At 35.9% G+C, this 19,071-nt stretch overlaps 1 protein-coding gene across 2 annotated transcripts in view; it reads right to left on the bottom strand.

Moving 5' to 3' along the window:
* Positions 1–2,516: 2,516 nt before the first annotated feature.
* LOC149776541 (uncharacterized) overlaps positions 2,517–19,071 on the bottom strand; it is a 42,755-nt gene continuing 26,200 nt past the window's right edge. The window contains exons 1-4 of one of the 2 annotated variants that reach the window (XM_089940999.1): positions 17,209–17,394; positions 5,591–5,824; positions 4,967–5,002; positions 2,517–3,545 (exon numbers count right to left, since the gene is read on the bottom strand). In XM_089940999.1, the coding sequence (XP_089797125.1) occupies positions 3,049–3,545; positions 4,967–5,002; positions 5,591–5,824; positions 17,209–17,251 (810 nt within the window). In that variant the 5' untranslated portion in view covers positions 17,252–17,394 and the 3' untranslated portion in view covers positions 2,517–3,048. Of the gene's footprint in view, positions 3,546–4,966; positions 5,003–5,590; positions 5,825–17,208; positions 17,395–19,071 lie in introns of those variants that run through there. The other variant, XM_089940998.1, reaches the window with a different exon arrangement.

The following is a 19,071-nucleotide window of genomic DNA, read 5'->3' as shown; positions in this document are numbered from 1 at the left end:
CACCAGATGGCGATAGCATCCCTCCAGAAACGTGGGATACCAATGTTGCTTCAGCCGCTGAATGAGCTACTATTCCTCTGCTGGGAGGAAGTAGCAGTTCCCCATGACATGCGCGACGCCACCATTGTGACCCTTTAAAAAAAACAAGGGCAACCGCAGTGACTGTAACACTTATAGATATACTTGGTATTAACTGGAACATTTAGCAGAACATAGTATATTACAGGCTGATTAACATGAATCTGCAAATATACGACCGAGTAAGTCATCCATAATACTCGGATTAAATATCGTAAAATGAGAATGGACGGTGAGTACCAATGGGTGAAAATAATCTTCATGCATGGACACGTCTCAATACCTGATGGTTGATAACTATAAATGGATGGAATATAAAGAAATTAGATTAAATGAAACTATTGCTATATATGATTTATAGGTTACTGCATTTGTATGGGAAAATATGAACGATTTTTTCGGATGGCTATACTGCATGACATGCACATGATACTGCATGAATTTAGAGAGACAATTAAATCCCTGAACATAATCAGTTTTCGGTGTTACAAAAGTAGTTACATTTGCTTATTACAAGGGTCAAACAACAACGGTTGCTTATTACAAGGGTCGAACCCCAAAGGTTGCTTATTACAAGGGTCGAACCCCAACGGTTGCTTATTACAAGGGTCGAACCCCAACGGTACCCAAACTATTATGTACATTGAAAAGATAAAGATACCTCTCAATCTCTACCTTTAAAAATTTAAATACAATTGGGTTTAAATTTGTAAAGATACACTGATAGTTCTTATTCGGTCAACATACACTGATAAAATTACTACATGCAATACATGATTTTGAGACAACTTTTCAATTTTGAGGTTGACAAGATAAACACATTAGGACATACAATAGGCAGTGTGTTTTGGAGGTACAATGAACTTCTAATGAAAAGTATACCTCAACAGAACATGCATGGACATCTGGGGGTTGTTGCATACAGTCATTAAACCCAGATTCGAATCTCAGTTGGGATGAATTGAACGATTCTCCAACCGGTACAATACTATTCTTTATCAATAAATAATTTAATTCGATATCGCCACGCATTCGCATGTAAGACCCATGGAGAGCACTTTCCCCTGTGTATTGTGCACATTTGTGTGTGTCTCTCTCTATACTTTTTAAAATTTGCTTAGGAAATTCGAAGACAAAGCGGAAGTCACTATGCAGCCGCCGATTTTGTTCTCATTCACAGGACCATCATGCAAACACTCTTTTGGATTGTTTTGCCATAAGTCTGGTTATCATGATAGTAAGTCTGACTGCCAAATAGTGTAAAAGCTTCCAAGTGGTTTCCCTATGTACATCAGTATAATGTAATATATACATTTTTTAATTTGATATTCCTCCTGTTTTCCATTGCAATCTCTGCTAATGAGTTTGAACCACATCTAATTAGTTGCTTATAAACTCTAGAGTTCTTATTAGTAAACCTGAAGTTAGGATGTACAGTTTTGTGCTAAATCTTTTTTGAGCAATACAATTACACGAATGGAAAGGTAGCATTTTGTTCGACGTATTTACATAGGCAAATTTACAATAGATTGTGATAATAAAAAGGTAGCAGACAAATGAGTGAACATTTATTTTAGTAGATTTTACATCCAGGTATTTTGTTTTATTTTAAAAAGGCACTTTGCTTGATTTTTCGCTAGAATATTAATATTGCAAATGCCTCGATTGCAGCAAGATATTACGCAATGACGACATTTAAGGTCTCTTGATTTTATCGCATTCCACAACCAAAGAGCAATGTCATAAACCTTTAAAATGTATCCGATTAGCTATTTATCCATTCACTAGTTCAGTCTTTAATCACACAACCCCACCCACCCACCCCTAAATGACAGCACAATATGTACTCATATCAAACATAGAAACACAAAAACCAGCAAACAAAGTGCTAACTAAACACACAAAAGAAAGATACACATCTGTATTCCACTCTTTGTCAACAGCAGAGGGAAAATAGTCTAAAAAATGGTATTTCGTATAAGTAGTTGACTGATACTACCATTTGTATTATTATATGTTGCATGTGACATACGTATTGTTTTGGGATTTTACCAATAAAACTGTCGATTGAATTGAACCGAACAAATTTAACCCAGCCATACTTATCCTGTGAGACAGCAGGCTTAGTAGGAAATCCGAGACTTTCGGCATTTCGGTTTATTCCAGCATAAATTAAAAGCTTTTTTGAAAGATTGAACCTCAAGCAAAGCAAAGGAATGTCAAATACTCCGACTTGAGATTATTAATAAAGATGTACACAAGCTGAAAAATAAAAGGAAACATACAGCATAAACATATAAAACATGTCAATTCGTGATATGTTAGGTTTTTTTCTTTGTCATTCATATTGACTTCTTTGAACAATGTCTGTCCTGCATCAAAAATAAAGTCACTTCATTTTATGCATTAAAAGAATATGATTTCGTAAGAATCCAACGGAACGATGTAAGTTTAATAGGCGACATAATCAAAACCATTTAATTACAATACAAATTGAATATAATGGACAGTCAATCGTAGGAAGAAAGTGTTCTTTCATTCTTTTATAGACAAGCATTTTGTTTGGTCGTTTCCGGAAACAGCGACCCGTTTCTATTTATGTTCATGCGCATGTCTATTATGTGAATGAGGAAAACTGATTGTAATATATTATTGATTAGGACAGTTAAATAACAAAATACATTTAATAAAGACAGACTTTACAATCTAAAGCCAGAATGCTATAAGAAGACAAATCAAAATTATAAACTTCTGGCAAGGGAATGTGGAACGATAGAAAGTCATTGGTCAAATATTGGTGCCCTAGTAAGTACCCATATACCGCGGTCTTCTTTGCTTGCATCTGATATTGTCATTCTGAACGTGTGTCCTCCAAGCACAAATACCCCTTAAAAGTCCTGCAATTAGACGTCAAGACCTTTAACTCATTTGTTCCTACTGAGATAAAAAAAACAATGGTTTCACGGATTTTCAGTATTGTTCAAACTCGTGACTTTTCTCATTCGATTTTGAAGATTCTTCTTGTATGGGTAATATCGTCGCTTTCAGTTCAGTAACGTTTTGCTCTTTGGCACCGTCATTTTTAGTAACGTTTTGCTCTTTGACACCGTCATTTTCAGTAACGTTTTGCTCTTTGGCACCGTCATTTTCAGTAACTTTTTCCTCTTTGGCACCGTCATTTTCAGTAACTTTTTCCTCTTTGGCACCGTCATTTTCAGTAACTTTTTCCTCTTTGGCACCGTCATTTTCAGTAACTTTTTCCTCTTTGGCACCGTCATGTTCTTCCCCTTCCGTCAATGCTACTTCTTCCTCTTCTTTTATAATACCCTGGGAGTATTGTTTACGTTGGTGGAACCACCAAAGTAAAACAACAATATGGCCGACACAACTGACCAAGAAGAGAATCAAGAAAACTACGAATAAGGGCAAAGACCAGGCGGGAGTTGAATTTTCTTCCGTCGCAGTACCTAAATAAGACAGGAAAGGAAAATGTTTTGCATTATTCATATCAGTTTTAATTTTGCATTTAAAATTAACTTCTAGTTGTTTTGCATATCGTTTTAATTGTAAATTTTACAATAAAATAAACACCGTTAAATGACATAGAACACAAGACGAATCCTAATTTAATTTTTAAAAGTATTCATGTAGTGTAATAGTTGAAGTATTAATGGTGAAGATGGTAGTGGTGATGGTTGCAGTGGTTCTTGTAACATAATAATATGAAAGGATAATGGCCGGAAAATACGACCGATTGAAGATCGAAGGTTTAGGCCAAAGTATCTATAATACTATTTTGAAGTTTGAAGTAAGTTTGGTTGTTGAGGATGTGTGTGTATATATATATATATATATATATATATATATATATATATATATATATATATATATATATATATATATATATGTATGGTGAATGATGCAGAATAAAAAGTTAGAGTGTAAAGCTGTAAATGCACAAAAGTTTTCAAAACCTTAAGGAAGACAAATTCTTCTAAATGAAACCAAACATGTTCATCAACAAAAAATAAAATATAAAAGATGAAAGATTTGAACACTGCTTTACAAGGCATGTAAAACACCATAATTCAAGAATACTCAGTATTACAATATACTTTAGAAATCAAATGAAAATTGTTTCTCGAGAAGACGACATAATGAACTATTTTTTTTAAGGTTAGTCATGCATTATTAAAATTAGCACATGGTGGTGAAATTTTAAAAGTGATTAATAAAAAAAATAGTTTTCCACTCAGTTGTCCGTTTAGGGAAATGTCCGGTACGGAATGTTTCTTTATACCTTTAATACGTAGAAAACTAAAATTTCACTAAAAGACTTTTGGCAATACGTGGTTGTTCTTAAACGATCATAATGCTAGTTTGTACTTCAATATGGATGTCGTCTTTATACTCTTTTTGTCTCTGCTACTAAATGGATAGTCGTGTGTTAATCCTATACAATTTAAACAATAAATTCTTCTAACATCCACTCTTTACAGGTATTTAAATTTAATTTCTGATACACTTAAAAAATTAAGTCAATAAATTCTTTTATTATCCCCTCATTACAGGTATTTTAGTTTTAAATGAAAAGTTTATTGTACAAATTCTATGCATAATAAAACCTACATAACATTTAATACTCTCAAGAATTAAATTCCTCATTAAGATGACAATAGTTAGTTGTATGTTTGTGTCTTGTATAATAGAAGAGATTTGAAGACCGCGAAGGCTACGATATAAGTATATTTTCAGTTTCGATTTTAAATCGTGATACGTAGTGTTTTATTTCCTTCCGAATGGTTCCTTCTTATATTGGCAAACGTCTAATGCCAACACGTTTTATATATTCCTTCATGACACAAAGCTGTAGGATGATAAAAAATACCTGGGTTCTCAAGGATTGCTTGTTCAACACCCTTATCTGAAATGAAATAAAAATGGACAAACATTGCAATTTACATAACTTTTCTCTACATATCTCCTGAGAGTAATTTAATATTTATGGTTGATAAGAATGTTTTAGAGTTTGCAACAACAATAAAGGAAAATGCTTATCTTTTTAATTATATAAAGTTTCGAAGAAATGAGAAAGAAACATTGTGACCATTTTGTAACTGGAAATGGATATACCTCAACATGATATAAATGATGTGTATTTTGGCGTTCGTCATTGAACCTCTATACTGTTCTACAAGAAAGGAAATGTCGATCACTGGCAAACAATAATACAGCTGTAAAATATATAACTTGTCTTGATACCTTCCAAAGCATAAAAATACCATACTCTAACAATGGGGCACAAATATAAGGCATATCTTTCTGTAGGTCTATCATCGATTAAGAGTTTAATATATTTCTACTTTGTATTGACTGTTTCCAAATCAAAACGCTGTTGCCGATGCGGTTTATCGTTTCTAATTGTTATAAAAACTCAAATTTAAGCCACCATGAAAACGTATTTTATGTCGACATAAGATTAGCTTTATAAATTTGTATTATTGAATATTACCTATACAATATTGAAGGCAATCGAGATGTTGAGTACAGTTTGGTTTCTTGTACACACATCCTAGACATTTATTTGCACGTTTGTCGCAGTATTCTTCATTCATTACACACCATGTTCCGTTACATAATAAAGTATGTTGGCCGGAGTTTGCTGCATAGTCCCTGTTTCCATTAGGTATTTCGGTATCACCGCTTGCAATTGCAATAGATGTGATGCAAATTATAGAAAGCAATCCTGTAATAAAAGAAGGTAAACAATTTATTATTCCTCCACTAACTCATGGGAAACAACAGAAGGCTACAGACAAAAACATTTTTGAATGATCTGACAAAGTCATAAGCTACATATTTTTAAGATTTGAATTAATGCCTACCATATTGCATCAAAGTATATGCATCGTTCTATATGTAAGTTTGAACTGATACTATCTTAAATATTTTTCATGTTTTTAAGGCTTAATCGTGATTTAACGAACTATGAAGGATAAGAGCTTAGGTTTGTTTAGTGACGAATGAAAATATTTACTTTTGAGAGAAAGACAAGTGTAAGGTGAAGCTGTTGACACTTGCATTATGCACAATGGATAGTATGTTGGCATACCTATATGTCACTTTTATGTTATGTGGCTAAACTTTCTTCGGACATTGTGCTTATGGAAATTGTAAATGATCAAAGCACACAGCTAGAGGTGCACATCTGAAGTAATGCCAAGTTGTATATTCTATAAACCAAACTACATCCATGAATGATACATCAAAAAATGGAATTACAAGTTCTTTCAAAACTGTCTAAGATATATAAGGTTATTTTATCGAGCCAATATACCCACAGAGAACCTCGGAAAATTATTTTTCTTTAAAACTTAACAACATGCATAAAACAAAACTGTCGACTGCCACCTTAGTAGGTGTTGGTAAGCGCCAGTAAGACCCAACATATTTGTTGTCAAGTAACATGACGCCACCTTAGGTGTATCATGAGGAAACATCATGCGAAATCACGTCACGTCGTTCAATGTATTATTGCGATAAATAATAATAATAATAATACTAATACTAATAATAAAAATGATAACAAGAACAACAAAACAACATCAATAATAATAATAATAATAATGATAATAATAATGATAATAATAATAATAATAATAATAATAATAATAATAATAATAATGATAATAATAATGATAATAATAATGTAGCGATAATACATCTCCTAAACATGAGAAGCGCTCAGCGCTTTACAATGCTAGATAAAGCATTAGTAATTATACGATACGATTACAAAAACACTATTAAATACCAAACAAAATGCCGACAATAGTTAAGTAAGTAAACAATATTAAATCTTGAAGTCTGTTCATGCAATCGAACTAGGTGAGTTTACAGAGCACTCTTGAATGAGATCGCAGTATCCTTGTTTCTAAAATCTATGCGGAATCCGTTCCACATAGCTTGGCCATGGTACTCAAAGAAAACGTTGTCGGTACGGTATGACTTTTTTTAAACAGTTGTAGCAATGATAATGCGAGTGTCTGGAGAGGAGCGTACTTTTTAAATAAGGTGTACGCATGAATAAGGTCATATAGGTGTATTGGACTGGAGTCAGTCAACAAAATGTAAAACAATGAACAGATGGTGTGTTTGATCCAGTGATCGTTACAGAGTAGAGGGAAGGTGTGCTCAGTTCAACGTATATTTATATATTAATGGTGTTTATGCCGTAGTGTACTGTAGACGAGACTGATGTATAAACGGACGAGCTTGCGAGCTCCAAGTAATGTGGGAGAAACCATAACATCGATCAATACCAACACCTTAAAAGCCAACATTACAGTGTTGGTGTTTCAGAGTGGTTCCAACCGTCTATTTCTAGTTAATTAGTTGTGAGGGTATAAAAAGGTCTATTAACGCCCTCGTCACGTAGATATGCATCTACCAAAAGCGCAAAATGACTGTATTACCACCCAACCTGCAGATCCAAGACCTCGCCGGTAAACGACGCAATATCGTCATAATAGGGCTGTTTAGAATCCACCACGTATAAATAATGTTACATTTATTTAAACGCAGATCTAAACATATGAATGAAAGGAACAGCACTCGAAAACGACAATGAATCTCCGTAAAGTTATTTTTGATGCTGCGCAAATCCAACGTTGAAATCAGGATTTGAAATTCGCATGTCAGGCAGCTTACTAGCAGGATGAGGTTTCACAAATGCAGCCTGTATAAGTTGATGTGACATATATAAAACATGATCTCCATATATTATAGACGAGTAGACAGAATAATCCTTGCCGTATTTGGCGAGTCCAAAAATCGGCCTTGAACGAACAAAATTTGATTTCTCTTTCATCGGTTATATATCAAGTATTATTGAGTAGTACCGTGATGCTAACGAATCCAAACTTTGTACCGTCAGTGTAATTGTTATCGGTGTCATGTACAAGTTTCCAATCGATTTCCAAAGAAGGCCTCACACTTTAGTAAATACCGAGATAAGTCCACAAAACTCATAGTTTTGTTCGGTCTTTTAGAGCGGGTTACTTTGCCATATAAAGATAGTGCTGAAAATCTCGGATCCTTCAATCTACCATAATAGATGCATCAATGTCGGAAGCGGTATCGGGCCATTCTATGAATCAAGCCACGTTTATGTATTTCCGGTTTCGTCTGATAATAAATGCGTCCCGTCCTCAATCGTAATCCTCTTACCGTTGCCAGATTTGCAATCCTATAATCGGTGTTGGCTTGCGTTACCTCTTCCAAACGTCGCTGAGCAACTTCATTCAGTATTTTATTGGCCGACATTGTTGTCGTGGACCGGAACGCAACTGGAACTTTTTTTGTCTAGGTGCCATTTCTTTTAGTCGATTTCATATTAATTGAAACTCACGCGATCTAGAATTTTACAGTTGAGCCACAGACGCGCTTTGATACCATCTACGAACTACATTGCAAGTTGCTGGACGCATCGCGATGAGTTAGGTCCGCCAGCACCTTTAGCACGCCGGTCAAGAATCCTTGGGCAGCATTACCTAGACCATTTCCATGATATGTTTCGTTACCGGGATTTATGGCGTTACCAACACGCACGGGTTGCACATTACATATTCGACCATCATTCAAGAAATTACATTTCAGGTCGATCTCTAATATACAGTTGTATCGTCAGGGTTTCCCAACACAGATCTAACACATGCTCTCCTGGTCAACGAGGGAGAAACTAAGGTGCATCAACCAAATATTGTAGTGTAGAAGCTACATAATGTCTGGCGGGATACATCATCTGGACTGTTCGAGTCAAGTACGCATAATTTGTTGGTCTGATGGAATCATGAAGGATTCGAGACAAGCAAGAACCATTCTCAACTGTTTAATGTCAACCGTGGCTGCGGAGATTCAGTTGAGATGACGGGGATCTCATAATTGATTGATTAAATGTTGAGCACGGTAGTAGAAAGTTCAACAATGTTGCAGTTTGCACCAATCCGATCTCAATTGTAAATGCAGTACGTGCTATTATACGAAGAGTAAAGCATCCGTCGAGAGTCAGCGTGCTCGGAAAACGTTAGCGACGGGGTCTCCAAAGCATGGCTCCAAATAAAGCCTAATGGCAAAGCTATTTACTTGCTCCGAAAAAAAGATTTCCCGTTCATGGCTTGATGTGAGAATGCCGAACGAAGATCATGAGACTCCTCTCTCGAACATATTGACCATCAGATAAAATACAAATTAGAACAAATTGATAGAAAACTAACGAAACTATATTATTTAATAAACTAGACAAATCTATAATAATAAGGATAAGGTAGCCTTGAATATTTTAACTTTAGAAAAGCATTAAACATACAAAATATGATGGAATCGATAGAAGGAAGGGTTCCTTGTTAGGTAAGACAAAGCTGTTATTCAAATATAGTCGTAAGACAGTGGTTGACATTGCTTCTGATATAGGTGTGAGGTATGAATTATTAGTACTGAGACGGCGTTTTATTATAGTTGTAAAACTTGTTCATTATTATTTATTATATTATTAGCTTAAAGATAATTTTGTCATATGCTAGTATTGATTAGGCTTGTTGTTTGCAGTTTTGTAGTATATTGTAAGTGATATTCTGTTTATTTCATGATCTTTCTTTTTAAATATGCAATTTGCAAGTGTCATTCTGTTATCGTTTTGATCTGTCTAGTCTATTCAGTTCTTTTTAACGTTATCGTTTTTGTTATCGTTGTTGAGTTTTATGAGTTATCGGATGTTGCTTATTTGCTGAGGAAGTCTCATATTTTGTTCAGCATATTTATATATCACTCATCTAACTCTTATTTGAAACTGTCAGATGATTTCTTGCATTAATAAAGTAAAGTTAATGTTGTCGTTAAGAATTGTCAATGTCGGAATTATATTACTAGATTACACAAATTCACCATCACCACATTTAACAGGATTTAACATAACCTTTGAATGTGAATATATAATATTGCAATTCTTTCATCCGAGACGTAACATTCTTATCCTAATGATAATAATAATTGTTAAATTGTAAACGTGACCAACTAACACACAAATTAGTAAGATCCCGATGATTTGATTTAATCATGCAATGACATCATATACATCAATTCGTTCCTATCTCGTAAAATATTATTTAGTTAAACCTATTTTGCATCTGGTTTTAATCTCTATCAATGACTGTTATGATGTCGTAAATCAATGCTTATATAAACTAGAATTCCATATTTTGACCGGTTGTGTTTATAATACACATCCTACTAGTTGGGACTAATATTTCTAGCAATAAGAATCATGGTGAGTAGCTAGTGACTTTGTTTTATCAATATCATATCTGCAATCATAATGAAGAAGGGTGTTAATATTTTAACACCAAATTTAAATTGAACACTTTTTCTTTCAGCTCGATATTAATGTTAATGAAGTTACAAAATGTAACACAAGATAAATGAAAAGAACATTCGTATAATTTTTTCTCAGATGAGAGTAAACGTGAATCACCCCCCATCCATATATGTAATGTAACGTTGATGTGCCTCCTATGATGGCCTGTAAAGTGGAGATGTGTCAAAAATCTTTTGTTGAATCACTATAATATAATTCAAGAATATAAACTTTATGTTCGGTATTATCCAGAGTCTTTCTGTCCAAGAATAGTATAATAGAGCACTTTGTATTTTCAGACAAGAATAATTTGGATAATTCCGAATCAAATATAAATACAACAAAACAAATGATATCTGTCTGCTAGGTATTATAGCAGACCGGAACGGCCTTCGCACACGCGGTGCCCGCTTTTGGATCACTCACTTTTATGTATGCGCGGGGCCTACTGTTTTTGAGCAAGGCATTTGGAATTAAAATTTCAGATAAGTTTTATAAACTTTGCATTTTCTTTCATCGCTTTAAAATTAATTTCTCTCTAAAGATATATTTCTTAAAATTACTAACGTACGGGGCCCTTTTGAGGGTGGGGTCCGATTGTGCCGAATTTGTCCAATCGGCCTAAAGCCGGCCCGGATCACAAGAATACATAATTTGTCCAGTAAACTAGATTTTATACCCCTTTATTTGACCTCATGTCCCAATTATCATTTTCTGGAGAAAAAACTATTATCTAATGGAACTTTTCACTCTAGAAGATTCGAAATGATGAAAAGGTACGATTTGTTACTAATAGTATAATAAAGGACGCGGTAAACACAATGTCCTTGAATCAGACCAAGATAAATATGTTTGCTTTCATTTTAATAATGATCCTAATTTTAAACACATACTCATAGAAAAAATATCAGATGCGTATCAGTTGTTTACAGAATAGTTTTTGTTAAAAATGATTTTGGTTAGATACACAATGGACTTGATCTTAGACAAGGTCAGCTGTAAGACGCAATTTTACATAACCCATGGCATATAATGAATTTATAAAAACCTAACAAACAATGGAAATGAAATATGCAATAGCAATATATTGTTTTCTCCGTCTGGTACACTTGTATTTGCTATATCCCCATAAAATATTCCAGTACCTGATTTTTATATTGATACTGCACAATCAATATAATTGGTTTTCCCATTTTTAGTGTCAAACTGTGCACCATATATATTAACTGTCTTCTCTGTCAAATGCTAGACTTAGTTATGTTTAAAAAATTTAATGTAAAAATAACTTGTTTAGTGCAATACATTTTCCATGCGAAACGAAACTGTAAACTAAGTTAAAGGAAAAAGGATAAAGTGTTACACTTGTTAAATTTTTTCAAATTGTAAATTCTTAATTTAATTTTGTTGCACTATAATGAATTAACAGTTAGTATGGCATTCATCAGTGAATTGTGTGTGTGTGTGTGTGTGTGTTAGTTTTTTGTGTGTGCGGTATTCCGAATTTTAACGTAGCTTTAACAATTTTTTAGTCATATCGCTACGATATCTGCAGTGTGGCAGTTTAAAGTCATGTCTAGCACCGGGTCATCATGCTGCTGACATATAGCATCATGTCCCACCGAGTCACATTATCTTGACACTAGGCCGACCATTCCTAATACCGACCTATTAATGCTGAGCACCTAGCGACGTAGCTGCTAGTATTATTTTTAAAACACTTTTGTATGACTCGGCTGGGGTTGTAATCGTCGACCTTCCGCATCTGAGGTCGGCGCTCTAACCACTTTGGCCACCGAAGAGATCATCGGTTAATTGTCAAAACATTGTAATGAACCAAGGGTATGTGCTATACTATATATCTATTTACTTGTGAAGGGGCAAATTTCTGGCGATCTATGCAGAACACATTAGTTGAGACCAGAGAACTATTAATTAGATTTATGGGGACGTGCGCGTATCAAATCGCCATACTGCCATGATCGGTAATGTCTTAATTTTTAATTTTTATTCTTAATTAAGCATTCGTTTATTTAGCTAACAGAAGACTGGTAGAGACAAAAGCTGACTTCGATTCCATAGTGTAAATGTCAGAATTGAAAGATCGCAGAACACTATTACTCAAACTACAAGGTCAAGTTGACCACGACTTTGGTGCCTCTCGAAAAAGGCGGCAGATATATTTGATTCTGATTGGTTACACTAAATAAGGGGTGTGTTTCACACGCTAAATTTCCTAGTTTTAATATCGCCAGATCGAAAATTTGAATTAGTCTAGGCTTTTCTGCAAGAGAAAACAAGTGTAAGAAAACCGAGAGTAAATTTGGGAGAAATTCTCTCGTAAAACTCTTATCCAAGAGGACTGTTGTCGAGGAAAACCGACGAACAAATTTGGCGGTAGAAGCTAGGAACGCTGAAAGCTCAAAGGTATTTGTGACAATTCCATGTAATTCGTTGATGCCCTTATATAATGCTTTGATGAATTTATTTACTTATATTTGCATGAATCTATTTGCTACATTCGTATATTAATTTGCTTTATGAAGTATAACTGTGTTGAGTTTATGCATAGGAAGTCGTACATTAATCTTTAGATAAGTTTGACGAATTGTTTGATTTGTCGTCTTGTTTGCATAAGAATTAGGTTCTAAGAATTTCTTGCATTTCATTAGTTAATATGAGTTACGAGATTCCGTGTGAAGTCACCGAATTTAGAAGATTTCAATTCTGATTTAGGTTGAGTGTGTATTGACTGACATAACTTAGTAAGCCATATAATGTATCTCATACATTCACTTGTGTAAACTGAGGCTGGATCGGAACCGTTATGCCTCGTGTGGCGTTAATGTGCGGTGTTAATGCGTGATGAATAGCCATTAAACTAACTAGGGTCATTATAGGACATGTAGAGCCGACTGATAAACTTAGCATCTGTTTAGAACCGATAGTAAGATCTGATAACGAGAAGGGGATAATGCAAGCCCATGTTATCATAAACAACAGAAAATTTAGGTTGTCTCTATTTATATTTTTTTAAAAGGGAGAAAATAGCTCCTGTGACGTATTAGCTCCGCGACGTATCCTGTGACGTATTATCTCTGAGACGTATTATCCCTGAGACGTATCCTGTGACGTATTAATTCTGAGACGTATCCTGCGACGTATTATATCTGAAATCCAGGTATCTGTGAACCTACGTGCCACACACAGAGTTGAGGACTGAAAGAAACGAGACAGAGTGAAGTCGAAGGAATAGCTACAGTGGAAGCGGAGTGAACCGGAGAAGCTGGTTATGCAATTGTACAAGGCATTGACTTCCGATTGTTCACTCGATCCTTTGATGAACTAAATCTATCAGTAAGACAGATCGACTACGTTATTTAAATTTATTTGTGTTTTGTAATTCGGTGAAAGTTTTATTCCTAGAAGCAGTGTATATTCCTGATGTAATGAATTCACACAGTTGTTTTATGTAATTGATTCAATTGTTGTTTACATGTACGGGGGTTCGTGATGGTCTGTTCTATATATCTGCTCAGATCTCTATCTATTCCACCTATAAGTTTCACCACTTATATTTATATTTACTCGAACCGGGCAATAACATCGAAGGCAGTCAACCTCTAGATAACGAGAACCAAATTAAGCGGACACCTTGAAAGAAAGTATAATCCACCAACCCACAAACCTCTTGCAAGAAGAGGGGACTTTGTGCAAGGTTTCTACAAAGTGGACCGTGGGTCGCTTACACTGCTTTTATAGCTTTGTTTGATTTTATAGATTATTGCTGATTATGGGGCTGGTGTTGGGAAGATATTTCTCAGGCCGAGTAATTAGCCAATTTCTAGGAGCAGATGAGACTTTATGTTCACGTGGATTACTTTCATAAACGGACCGCCCCAAGTTTCTGAACATAATTATTTCTCGGGCTATTCTAATGTATATATGCTTTGTAATTTGAAATGAGAACAATTATATGTATCAGGTGTTTGGGTCGTTTTTGAATTGCATGGCGTGAAGTACCAATCTACGGCTTGTGAAGGTTTACTAATGGGTTTTCCAAATGTGAATCAAGACAGACCATGCAAGTGTGAAGTTACGGTCTTATGAATGTGTGGCTTTTAGTTGATTAATGGAATTTTTTTGTCGTATTTTGGCGTTTATCTACCTTTTCCCTGATAACCACTGTTGTCACGAGGTCCATCGAAATAGCGGAAACATCGACTTCTTGTTAGACTCACGTGGGTGTTGCTTGATTTGCTCGGTAGTGAAATCTCTATAAATTATTTAGTGTGTGTATATATATATATATATATATATATATATATATATATATATATATATATATATATATATATATATATATATATATCCATGTCTATTGCACGCGCGCTAGTGGCTGACGAGACCAATACGTGACAGGCACGTACGTCCACAGAGGCTGCAGGGGAATGTCTGGGTTGTGGTGGGTGCTGCCGATGGTTCTCGGTTTATTTTTACCCATCGTTTTTCCTGTAATATGGCCCGTCCGTTTTTTTCAAAAGTGCCAGCGGCCTGGTGAACTGAACGTCGCCAGCCAGCTTTCTCTGTCAGCAGCTTGTGATGGCCTTTGGCGGTGATCGATGTCACAGGTAGTGAGGGTCTGGGTCTATATATATATATATATATATATATATACATATATATATATATATATATATATATATATATATATATATATATATATATATATATATATATATATATGTGTGTGTGTGTGTGTGTGTGTGTGTGTGTGTGTGTGTGTGTCCCCATTTAAAGAAGTTATCTCATGAGATAGACATTACATCTTAATTTATCTTTTATGACACAGATTACTACGGCTGTTACTGAACAAATTACTTTGAAATTTTATCACCATCTATTGTGCCTGTCATTGGCATACTGCGCTGGAGCACGTTTCTGTTTAAAAGTAACAGTGCAAGATCAAACGATTCTACGAATCTTTTAAATATCTCTAGTCCATCCGTTGATTAGTATCATTTTCATGCGATATGAAAAGACTATCTATTAAGTGTTCCCTTTTGACTAATTGGTGACATTTCATAGTTTTACATTCAGAGTATACATTTAAACGAATACATTAATGTTTTGAAGACGGTATTTTCTTTTCCCATACAAATACAGTATATTTCAGTGTGTTGTATTACAAAATGGATGTTTGCACGATGGTTGTAGTGTCCTGTATCAAATCTATAGAGGACATGTTTTTTAAAAATCTAAATTTATACATTGTGTCTATATTCGAAAATGGCAAATCCTGTTGAATTATCTCCACTAGTAATGTGTGGAGGCTAATGTAGGCCATACACAACTGTCAGCAAGTATCTGTTCTATAGAAAATGACAACTGCATATAAAGAGCTATAGAAATTAGGATAAACAGTCTGTTAGCTTTGACGTTACAGATTCAACTAGTCATAGAATTTTCAATCACCTGACGTTATTTTGAAATTGCTGTATAACTTTTTATAGCTGTAGGGGAACACACAAATAAGTTGTAATGATTTACACGCACCTCTCGACCGTTACATTTATGTTATTTATTTTCTACAATTTTCAGTTATTAGTTTAGTCGCATGTAAACAGCTCAGAGAGAGAGAGAGAGGGAGAGAGAGGAGGGGCAGTGGCGTCACTAGGGTTGGTATCACCCAGTGTGTTCACTCATGGTCATGGTGTCAACTCCATGGACCTCCTTCCTGCACAAAAATTCAAACATTTTATAGACAGTCATGTGCGGTAACTCACGGTGTCACCCCAACGGACCCCCTTGATGCACAATAAGTCACGTGCGGTAACTCATAGTGTCACACCCATGGACCTCCTCCATGCACAAAAGTTCAATAATTTTATAGACAGTCATATTGGTATCAGTCCCTCTGATGGTGTCACCGGATGCGGTCCGCTCCCCCCGCACCTCCTTTTTGACGCTACTTTGGGAGGGAGACAATAATCTTTTTTATGGTTTAGTTTCAGGATGTTCAATTATTCAAGTGTATCTGTTTATCTACTGAATTACGATTTGGTAGATTGGCAACTAACATTCTGAGTATATATTATTAAACAGAGGCGGGTGGGGGTATGCGCTGTCTTGTCTCTCAGAAAGGGTGGTCATAATTCCTTTGTTACGAATAAAAAACTAATATCCGTTGTCTGTAAGATTATCAGAATATTCGTAGGTTTTCAATGAAACAAATGATACATGTTCTTCCGTTCCCTGGTAATAAATAACACTACTCTTAGTCGCTGAGACCCCTTCCGGAGCCTCCTGTATGCTTAAATACATAACATAGATATTATTGCTTCCTGGTTCTAAAATGAGAGAGAGAGAGAGAGAGAGAGAGAGAGAGAGAGAGAGAGGGAGAGAGAGAGAGAGAGAGATGCAAATCATATTTCCCTTTCATTTTCTTGCCCACTCAATTATCCGCCACTTTCAACGGAGGATGCCGAGGGGTGGGAAGGGTGTGAGCACACACGCCAATAAAAAATAAGCGGTAATGATCAGAACGTTTCAAGGAGTAAGATTTCCTTACACTTATTAGGTTAAAAGTATGATCAAATAGGCAGGAACATGCGTGGTCGTCGTCCCCTTGGCCCCATCGGGCTTTTTGTTCCATAGACAACTTGTTTGTATCTACCCAGTACACATTTACAGACAAATGAATATTATACTAGTGTACTTACCTCTGACACCAGCTTTAGTAAAAGTGACGGCGAAGTTGACCATTGTGTGTGACTAAAACAATAATCAGCCTACAAAGTATGGGTTAGCTTGCATTTAGCAAATCGATAACTTGTTTTGATCACAAAAGATTTCGAACTGCTAGTTATACTGATCTCGCATGTACTTTATATTCCCGGAATCGCTCTGTCTTGTCCATATAATCTAATTTTGAAGTTTACATAATGTTTTATCAACACTGATAAATCCCGTTAGTCAGCCGCAATGCAATATACTTCAGTACTTGTATGTATGATATAACGATGTACATATTCAGGGTATACAATATGTACGCGTGAATGTGTCAGTCAATTAGCCTGTGTGCCTTTTTGTGTATATTTTAACCTCAATTAAAGACAATTGGTAATGCACAATTCGGTACAGGCTGCTGAAGAATGGGATAATGATTGGACGGGAACGCAACTGGCACTTGTATTGTCGAGTTAATATTTCTATTAGTCGATGTCAAATAGATTCTAACTCACGGGATCTAGGATTTTACAGTTTATCCACAGATGCACTTTAATACCATCTACGAACTACATTGCAATGTGTTGGACGCATCGCGCGGGGTTAGCTCCACCAGTACCTTTAGCGCGCCTGTAAAAATTCCTTGGGCAGCATCATCTAGACCATTTCCATATGTTTCGTTACCGGGATTTTTGGTGTTGCCAACACGCACGGGTCGTACATTACACATTCGACCATCATTCAAGAAATTAAATGTCAGGTCGATCTCTGATATACAGTTGTATCGTCAGAGAACCAAGGTGTGCTGCGGAGATTAAATTGAGATGACGGAGTGCGTGTGGGCTCGTGCAATCGCATGCTGAGTTTGGAATCTTTGCCGGTCACCAGTGAAATCCTCCGTTGGATATCATAATTGATTGATTAAATGTTTTAACACGGCAGTAGAAAGTTCAACAATGTTGCAGTTTGCATCAAAGTCTGGCGAGAACGAGAGCGAGTTATTCGTCTGCAGCCGCCCCCTGCCCCCCTCGACGTTCGCGATCGGATATTAGACCAAATGTAGCCAACGCGTACGAAGCCAATCCGATCTCAAGCGTAAATGCAGTACGTGCTGTTATACTAAGAGTAAAGCAGCCGTCCAAAATCAGCATGCTCGGAAAACGTTAGCGACTGGGTCTCCAAAGCATGGCTGCCAGATAAAGGCTTATGGCAAAGTTATTTACCTGCTCCAAAAGTTCATGAGACTGTTCTGTTGTTTCTTCCACACAATTGCGTGAGTGAAACACATACAAATAAGCACTAACCGTCCTGGATGGCGATAACAGGTACACGGAAGCCGAGCAGCCTACCGTCTACATACGTAACACGTGTTACAACCCTATACAACGTATCCATGCACTTTGATCGCTGTCATTGTCGCGCCGTCTGCAAATGGATCCAGGTACAGAATTTCTCAGAGCCATTGCTGCATTGGTGTTGACACACCATATATAAGTTAGTCACATGCATGTCAACGAACATCGTAGTCAAGCCACTGTATAATAGTTAAACCCGTCCTCTTGCGTAACGATTAGATTATTCGGGAAACAGTACGCATAAGAATGTTCAGTTAGTAATCGATTTTCATCGTGGGTGATGGATCTTCATTCAATTATATTAGAATTGAATAATGAAAACAAACGTTGGACGTGATTCAGCAAAATAACCGTCATGATCACAAGAGGTGTTTTTCCGATGTAGCCATCAGCGATAATCTTGGCAAAAGACTATATGTATGCCGAGGAAGAGCTGGAAGGTCGACAACGTCGTGCTACAAACTCTGTGTCGTCCTTAGATGCATATACGACATCGACCGA

This window comes from Sinohyriopsis cumingii, chromosome 18 (genome assembly GCF_028554795.1).
Source record: "Sinohyriopsis cumingii isolate HCF-2022 chromosome 18, ASM2855479v2, whole genome shotgun sequence".
Classification (NCBI taxonomy): Eukaryota; Metazoa; Mollusca; class Bivalvia; order Unionida; family Unionidae; genus Sinohyriopsis; species Sinohyriopsis cumingii.
This window is presented reverse-complemented; position numbering and strand designations above follow the sequence as displayed.